This window comes from Capricornis sumatraensis, chromosome 7 (assembly GCF_032405125.1).
Source record: "Capricornis sumatraensis isolate serow.1 chromosome 7, serow.2, whole genome shotgun sequence".
Classification (NCBI taxonomy): Eukaryota; Metazoa; Chordata; class Mammalia; order Artiodactyla; family Bovidae; genus Capricornis; species Capricornis sumatraensis.
In genome coordinates, this window is record NC_091075.1 from 70,569,353 (window position 1) to 70,578,242 (window position 8,890).

General features: G+C 43.7%; 1 protein-coding gene across 1 annotated transcript; it reads right to left on the reverse strand.

The window, feature by feature from the left end:
* Positions 1-2,100: 2,100 nt before the first annotated feature.
* LOC138082384 (cytochrome c oxidase subunit 6C-like) lies at positions 2,101-2,390 on the reverse strand. The gene has a single exon (XM_068975671.1). The coding sequence runs from the start codon at positions 2,346-2,348 to the stop codon at positions 2,124-2,126; it is 225 nt and encodes a 74-aa protein (XP_068831772.1). The 5' UTR covers positions 2,349-2,390; the 3' UTR covers positions 2,101-2,123.
* Positions 2,391-8,890: the final 6,500 nt, after the last annotated feature.

An 8,890-nucleotide genomic window follows, 5' to 3' on the forward strand; every position in this document is an offset into this window, starting at 1 on the left:
AACCTACTGAATCTCTGCCCCTCTGGAGGTGGGATCCCATGAACTGTGCTTCAGCAAGTTCTCTAGGTGATTCTGATACCCATGAGAGTTCAAAAAGCAAACTGGTTTCTAATGTGGATATTTATTTTAAAAATACACAGAGATGGGAGAGGCACTCAGACATATTTACTGGTGGGATGCTCAAACAAAAATGTTGGTAAGCGACGCTGTGATGGAAACCTGCTGACTCAAGAGCCATATACCCTCCTCCCCACCCTTTTTTCTCCCTATTTTGCTAATTAAACTTGGGTTGGGAAGGGTATTAAAAATTTAGCCTCTTTCACTTTCCAGATGAACTTAAACAAGTTACTTAGTCACTCTAGAAAATGAAAATAAAGTGAGATGCTTTATCTCACAGGACTGTTAAGGAGAGTTAAATAAGCCTGTGTGTATCAGAAGCATGTAATGAACCTTGAGCACAAAACAGACCCTCGGTTCCTCTTTTCCTATATAGCTGTGGACGCCACAGCATCAGTAGTGGAAGTTCTTCTGTTTGCTAAATAGATCTATTAGCCCCCAAATACATCAATATATGCACAAAAGCTGAAAAAAGGAAAAAATCTCCTACAGTCTATAGACTATAACCTTGTATATTACATTTTGTGATACCATGCCAATACAGACAGGTGGAGAGGTAGCAAGTGAGTGTACTGAACATGTTTACCCTTTTCAAGTTCAGTTCATTCACTCAGTCGTCTCCGACTCTTTGCAACCCCATGAATTGCAGCACGCCAGGCCTCCCTGTCCATCACCAACTCCTGGAGTTCACTCAAACTCATGTCCATGGAGTTGGTGATGCCATCCAGCCATCTCATCCTCTGTCGTCCCCTTCTCCTCCTGCCCCCAATCCCTCCCAGCATCAGAGTCTTCTCCAATGAGTCAACCCTTCGCATGAGGTGGCCAAAGTCCTGGAGTTTCAGCTTTAGCATCAGTCCTTCCCATGAACACCTAGTACTGATCTCCTTTAGAATGGACTGGTTGGATCTCCTTGCAGTCCAAGGGACTCTCAAGGGTCTTCTCCAACACCACAGTTCAAAAGCATCAATTCTTTGGCACTCAGCTTTCTTCACAGTCCAACTCTCACATCCATACATGACTACTGGAAAAACCATAGCCCTGACTATACAGACCTTTGTTGGCAAAGTAATGTCTCTGCTTTTGAATATGCTATCTAGGTTGGTCATAACTTTTCTTCCAAGGAGTAAGCATCTTTTAATTTCACGGCTGCAATCACCATCTGCAGTGATTTCAAGAGGTGTATGTAATTTTCCACTGAAACTCCAAGCTGCAAAGAAACGCAGTGTCAGTGATGCTGTAGACCGCAGCAGGTCAACATCATGCTGTTGTGAGGAACAGCTAGTAAAATCCACTACTGATCATCCTCTGGAGCAGATATCCCCAACCTTCTTGGCACCAGGGACCAGTTTTGTGGAAGACGAGTTTTTCCACAGACCATGCTGGGGATGGTTTTGGGATGATTTAAGTGCATTTCATTTATTGTGCCCTTTATTATTGTCACAGCAGCTCTACCTCAGATCATCAAGCATTAGATCCTGGAGGTTGGGGACCCCTGCTCTAGAAGCAAGTAGCCTCTGACTCAAGTTGTGCGTGTTTCAGCCTGGCAGCTAGATGCAGGTGAGTTAATTCATGGGAGATGATAAAAAGTATTAGCCAGACTTTTTCTCAAAGAGACCCAGGAAATGCACTAAAACTTTTGTGCTCCTAAGAATCACCTGGAGAACTTGTGCAGTTGGCACATTTCTGGGCCTCACTCCCCTTGACTTTTATTCTATCAGTATCGGTGAGCCTAAGAATCTGTATTGTTAACAAGCTTCCTATGTGATTCTATTTCAAGCGGTCCACGCACAAGAGAATTTATATGCCCTGAATCGCAGATGTTTTAGAACTGATTAGCACTTCAGAGCTCATTTGGTGTAAGACTTCTTTTTGTTGTTGCTGTTGTTAATTGTTTATTTATTAAGAGACTCTTTCTCACCCCAGATAGTCAGTTTCATAGTTCAGGAGCACAGGAAAGTGACAAACTTCCAAGGAACTCAACCCAAAGAGATTCTTTATATTCCAAATCACTTTGCACTCTGAAAGATACCAGCCTTCCTCATCTTCTCAAAATCTTTCATGGAATCATAATTTCTGTAGAAGTCTGCATATGCCTTCTTTCTTTTTTCAGCCACAGCAAACTTATAGAAAGTTGCAAACCCCAGGGAGACCACGAATGCTCCAACAATATGAAATCGCAGACGTTTGGCCAGGAGGCCACGCATCTGAGGTTTTGCCAAAGCAGTGGACATGGCAGTTTTTCTTCTCGACGGCTCAACCGCGACGTCCTCTCAGGCTGATGGAGAAATGTTGGTGTAAGACTTCTTAACCTTTTTCCCTTCATGAGAGCCAAGACGATTGCCATTAAGATAAATGCATGACACTTTCTCATTAATATATTCACATCTGACAAAACCACAAAGGTTTGGAACAACTAAAACATGCCATAACTATTAGCAGCAGTGATTCACAGCAGACCGAGGCATCGATAAGATCGTGTTTTACTCAATTCCCTACTGTGGAATTTAGCACTACCTCTCAAGAAAACATCAAAATACGAGGGAGAGAGAGTAAGTGTTAACAAAGACGTGACCCTGCATCTACTCCTGTTTTAGAAATACTAATAATTCATTCATAATCTTGAGTACTTCATTAGTATCAGATTTCCTGGTGATACAAATCAGAATTGAGACACGCCACTGTGGCAGAGCCTGCTAGTTGTCTTCTGATATTTCTTCTCCTCCATCCTCTGTAAGAACCTCCCAATTTTAGCTGGGCACATGGACAGTGAGGAAAAAATGGCCATAACAGCCAACTTCTCTTGCAGTGAGGAATGACCATGAGTCTGAGTTCTTGACAACAGGCTTTAAGAGGAGAGAGTGTGTGAGACTTCCAGGCACTGTCCTTAAAGGGAAGGCCTCTTTTCCTTTCTGTGGCCAGGGATGGGAGGTGAGCTCTCAAGAGCCACTTTGCACTATGATGGGGAAAGTATGTGTGGAGGGTGGCAGAGGAAAAAGGTGAGAAGGAGCTGGAGATCTTCAGTGCTAAGAAATCCAGGCACTAGCCTTGAGAGTGACCTTAGAGCATGATGCTGATGGAGAGTCCAGATGTAGGTAAAAATGACTGTGGCTGCAGTGAGGTGTTGAGGTGGATTTGGGAAGGAATGCAGTGAGGTCTCCACTTCCTGTCTTTAGTCTGCTCAGGCTGCCATAGCAAAATGTCTGGCTTAAGCAGCAGACACTTATTTCTCACCCTTCTGGAGGCTGGGATATCCAAGATCAAGATGCTAGTAGATCTGGTTCCTGGTGAGGGCCCTCTGCTGGGCTTGCAGACGGCTGACTTCTCACTGTATCCTCATATGGCTATAAGGATACTAATCCCATCATAGGTCAATCTTGGGATACACGGTTCTGAATGAGCAGGTGTTAAAATAATTTGAGTTTAGATACTTTATGTTGCACATTACAGTCCAGCAGTTAATCTATTTTGTGAATCACAATACAGGGTTTTTGTTTGTTTGTGGGGTTTTGTTTTTTTGCAAATTGTGGTTTCCATTTCTCACTACAGTATCTCACATAGTGCCCTAATGGGTACTCAATATGTTCAGTTGAATGAATTAGTAAATTAATTATTAAAAGTAAATCAAGACTAAACTAATAGTCCAAGTACACGCATCCTTAGTCACTCAGTTGTGTCCAGCTCTTTTTGACTCTGTGGACTGTAGCCCCCTCCCGCCTCAGGTCCCTCTGTCCATGGGGATTATCCCAGCAAGAATACTGGAGTGGGCTGCCATTGCCTCCTCTAGGGGATATTTGCAACCCAGGGATCAAACCCACATCTCCTGTGGTTCCAGCATTGGCAGCCGACTTCTTTACCCACTGAGCCACCTGAGAAGCTCAATGGTCCCCGTATCTACACACAAAAGCATATGGCAATGGAACTTAAAATAAAAATGCACATTCCTGAGGTCACCCCCTAGATGGTGTGATTAAGTAGGTCTGGATTTGGGGCCAGGTGATTCTGATGCTAGTGGTCCACAGTTTTCACTTCTGAGAAACACTAGCATAGTGGCATGGTGATAAAGTGGGCTTAAGATGTTAACAAGGGGAAGGGAAACACAACCTTATAGGTATCTTTAAGACTTGGTTAAACAGGATTGATAATTGAACTAAGGGCTTCCCGGATGGCTCAGTGGTAAAAAAAATCTGCCTGCCAAGCAGGAGGCCTGGGTTCGACCCCTGGGTCATATTCAGTATGATTGAGCATGCACACATACACACAATTGAACTAAAGAAATCAAGAGTTATGTTCCCTTCAAAATAAGCTGACTGATAGAAATGAAGCACAATGACTTGTATGCCTACAAATACAACACACCTACTAAAAAATCCATGCATCTTTATGTACACAGTGATGAGCACTCAGCTGAGAATTAAAGGAAAGAGAAATAGAAGTGATATTGTCATGGCAGAGCACTTCAGACTACACTGTCTTCATAGGTTTAGCTGTGTCACTAGGTTCTTATTAGTAATAATAAAATGCCTAAATCTGAATGCTTCATTATGTTTTCTATTGAGGTGAAATTATCATAAGATCAAATTAAACATTTCAGAGTGAACAATTCAGTGGTATTTAGTTCATTCACAATGTTGTACAACTATCACCTCTATCTAGTTCTTAAACAGTTTTATTACTCAACAGTAAAATCCGGTATCCATTAAGCAGTTACTCCCCAACCCTTGTTTGTTTTAGGTATATACCTAGGAGTAGAATTGCTGGGTCATATGACAATTCTTGGGGCTTCCCTGGTAAAGTATCTGCCTGCAATGCAGGAGACCGGGGTTTGATCACTGGGTTGGGAAGATACCCTGGAGAAGGGAATAGCTACCTACTCCAGTATTCTTGCCTGGAGAATCCCCATGGACAGAGGAGCCTGGTGGGCTACAGTCCATGGAGTCACAAGGAGTTGGACACAACTGAACAACTAACTTTATTATTTTTTTATGATAATCCTATGTTTAGATTTTTGAGGAACTTCCAAACTATTTGCTGCAATGGCTGAACCATTTTATATCCCCACCAGAAAAAGATGAGAGCTCCAGTTTCTCCACATCCTCTTCCACACTTTTTACTTTTTTTTTTTTTATTATAGCTATCCTAGTGGATACAAACTGTGGATACTCATTGTGGCTTTGATTTGCATTTCCCTAATTTCTAAAGGAGATCAGTGCTGGGTGTTCATTGGAAGGACTGATGCTGAAACTCCAATACTTTGGCCACCTCATGCGAAGAGTTGACTCATTGGAAAAGACTCTGATGCTGGGAGGGATTAGGGGCAGGAGGAGAAGAGGACGACAGAAGATGAGATGGCTGAATGGAATCACCGATTTGACAGACATGAGTCTGAGTGAACTCCGGGAGTTGGTGATGGACAGGGAGGCCTCGCGTGCTGCGATTCATGGGGTCGCAGAGTCGGACACAACTGAGCGACTGAACTGAACTGAATGACTAATGATGTGGAGCATCTTTTCATTTGCTTGTTGGTCATTTGTGTACTTATTTGGAAAAAAATGTCTATTTAAATTCTTTGTCCATTTTAAAATTTGGGTGACTGTTTTCGAATTTTAAGCATTTAAAAATATATATTCTGTATACCAACTCTTGTTAGATATGTGAATCAAAAATCTCTCCAATCTGTAGGCCATATATATATTTAATTAATTTGATTAAGTTTATACTAACATAAATTTCACTCCCTTGTGTTCTGATGTGCTTTCTCGAGTGGAAAACATGGCCACCTGCATATATACAAATCTATGGTATAATATTGCCTTACTCCAAGTTTGTGGGAACAAGTTGCTGGTGGGAACATATTTTTCAGGTGTATCATGGCAAAAAAAAAAAAAAGACTGAAAATTGCTTTTCCAGACCAAAGGTCCAGATTCAAAAATAGGATGATATATACTGATTCCTGTGTACCCAAAACTGGTTCCGAGGTAGGAAACAGCAGCAGGACAGAGACCAACTAACATGACATGTAGGAAGTCTCCTCAGCCATGCTAAGCTCGCTGTTCCTCAACCCCTGAGTCTTCAGACAGTGAAGAAAAGCAATCTAATTCTCTGATTCTTATTCCCAATGTTGGCTTGTTCAGCAGTCTCCGTAGAACAGCGTGCATTCAAGCATTAGAGTCTGGCTTATTAAAAGGAGACATGAGTCTCAAAAAGCCTCAAATACCAGGTTAAAAAGAAACCAAAACAACAAAACTAATAGCAGCAGTGGTGGCATGAGCTATACCATGAAGCTGAAATGGCTCAGGCCCTGGAGTTGGAAGGGAAGGAAGAATGACTGCCCTTAGTTTGAGAATAAAATGAAGACCAACGGGAAAGCAGACTTCCTGGCTCATAAAACCACAGAAGAATTCAAGTTTCCTGACACTTCTAGACAGGGCTACAGCAGATATTAAGGAAAGTGAAAGGAAAGTGAAGTCGCTCAGTTGTATCCGACTCTTTGCGACCCCATGGACTGCAGCCTCCCAGGCTCCTCCGTCCATGGGATTTTCCAGGCAAGAGTACTGGAATGGGTTGCCATTTTCTTCTCCAGGGCTAGCAGATATTAAGCACAGAGTAAAAACCATCTTTAACATTCAACTATAGACTTTCAGGGGCCTCCCTGGTGACTCAGTGGTAAAGAATCCACCTGCCAATGCAGGAGATATAAGACATGTGGGTTCGATCCCTGGGCTGGGAAGATCCTCTGGAGGAGGGCATGGGGACCCACTCCAGTATTCTTGTCTGGGAAATCCCATGGACAGAGGAGCCTGGTGGGCTTCAGTCCACAGGGCTGCAAAGATTTGGACATGACTGAAGCAACTTAGCATGCACACATGTGTAGACTCTCATATCTGGAATGTGCTTCATCTTAAAGGTGGCCCACTGACATGAAGCATGCAGAGACAGAATAAAAATTGCTGATTCTTCCTTATGAAATGAATTCCACTGGCTCCCCACAGCCAAAGTCTAATAAACAAATCAGAGCTCTCTATCGATCTAAGTATAAACTGGCGGCTGTATGCTCAGAGGCAGTAGAAACCATGGATGAACTTGGTGGGTGATGACAAAGGGAGAGAAAAGCCACTGTGTCCTCTAATTCTTCACCACATCTTCCAGTCCTAGTGGAAACAAAGATCACCAGCAGATTAAACAATCCTTGATGGATGAAATATTTATTGAGTTTCTAAATACATGCTAGAGACAGTGCTAGAATATCAAAGACAGAGCTCTTGTTCTGGAGGTGAGGCGGCCACACAGAGTAGAAGTTACCCAGATGGGAGGATGGGGCATGGCAGAGTGAGGAGGCCTGCTGGCTGAGTCGGAACTCTCCTGATTGCAAGCGACAGAAACCTAACTTGAATTGCAAAGAGGGAATGTATGGTCAGGACAGCAATCCCTTGGAAGGGCAGGGGATCTCTCAAGATTCAGAAGCAATTGGAGTCAGGGACTAGATAGCCGTCAAGACAAGGTCAGTGCACAGGCTTGTGTCTGAAAAAATTCTTCCCCCCAACTTGGTTTATCTACTGCTCACTGGAAACCCAGGTTCAATCCCTGGGTTGGGAAGATCCCCTAGAGAAGTGGATGGCAACCCACTCTAGTATTCTTGCCTGGAGAATTCCATGGACATGGCTGGCGGGCTATAGCCCATGGGGTCCCAAAGAGTTGACATGACTGAATGACTTTTCATTTTCACCGTTGCCTTCATTATTCATATGTCCAGTCACTTCCTCAGGAAAGCCTCCACTCCCCCTGCTCAGCAGCCTGACAGAATCACACCCAGAAAGCCAGCTGGAGTTATTCAAGTCTTTGGGGGTCAATTAGAAAAAGGTGACCCTTTTGAGGGGACAATGCCAGTGTGTGAAGAATAGGGTCTCCTGCCTCTTGGCACATACAGCTTCACACCGGGCCCCATGGCTTGGTTAGGAGACTCCAGGTGGGGTTTCAGCCTTCCTCCCTCCTTGGCAGTGCAACTTCATGCCGTGTACAAGCTAGCCCATCTGCTGTGGACCCTGCAGTCCTTAGCTAGTTTGGCTGGCACCTGGAGACCCCAGTGTTTCTGTTGAGCCTCTCCTCAGAGACCGCAGCCATGCTCAGTGACGGACGACACCACTGACCAGTCAAGGGAGAGACTGAATTGGCACTGTCTGAGAGGGAAGTTGGAAAATCAAAGAAGTAAAGCGATGTGGTGCTCACATACACAAAATACAAAACCCAAACCAAAACCCTGTATTCTACTGTGTTCTCAGAAGACAGTTCCTTTTATCCTTACCTACTTGTCAAAATAGCAGTTTTACTTTGCTTGCATGATTACTTAAGAAATGTCTCCCCTGCAAACTTGTAAGCTCCACAAGGATAGCAATTGGGTCTGCTTTTGCCCAACATGTGATTCCAAGGGCCCAGCTGTGTCTGGCACATGGAAAGTCCTTAATAAATAATGTTTGTTTCATGAATAAATGGATAAGCAAACAAATTAGTGTGTGTTTCTTTATTTCTCTGGGACTGGCTTTTTTTAATGAGCAGGGGGCTATGCTTGCTGGCAGCTTATAAGCCCACAGACAGAGAAGGCTGCTTCTTCTTCTGATTTTTAGAATTCCGGGGAAGGATGCTAGCTGGCCCACTTGAGATCACATGTCCACTGGGAATGGGAGCACCCCTGACAGGCAATTCCTCTCCAAGCTGTTTGGTGAATGGTGGTGTGAGCAGTTCCCCCCCCCAAAAGAAGAGGCCCTTGCTAGAGAAAGAG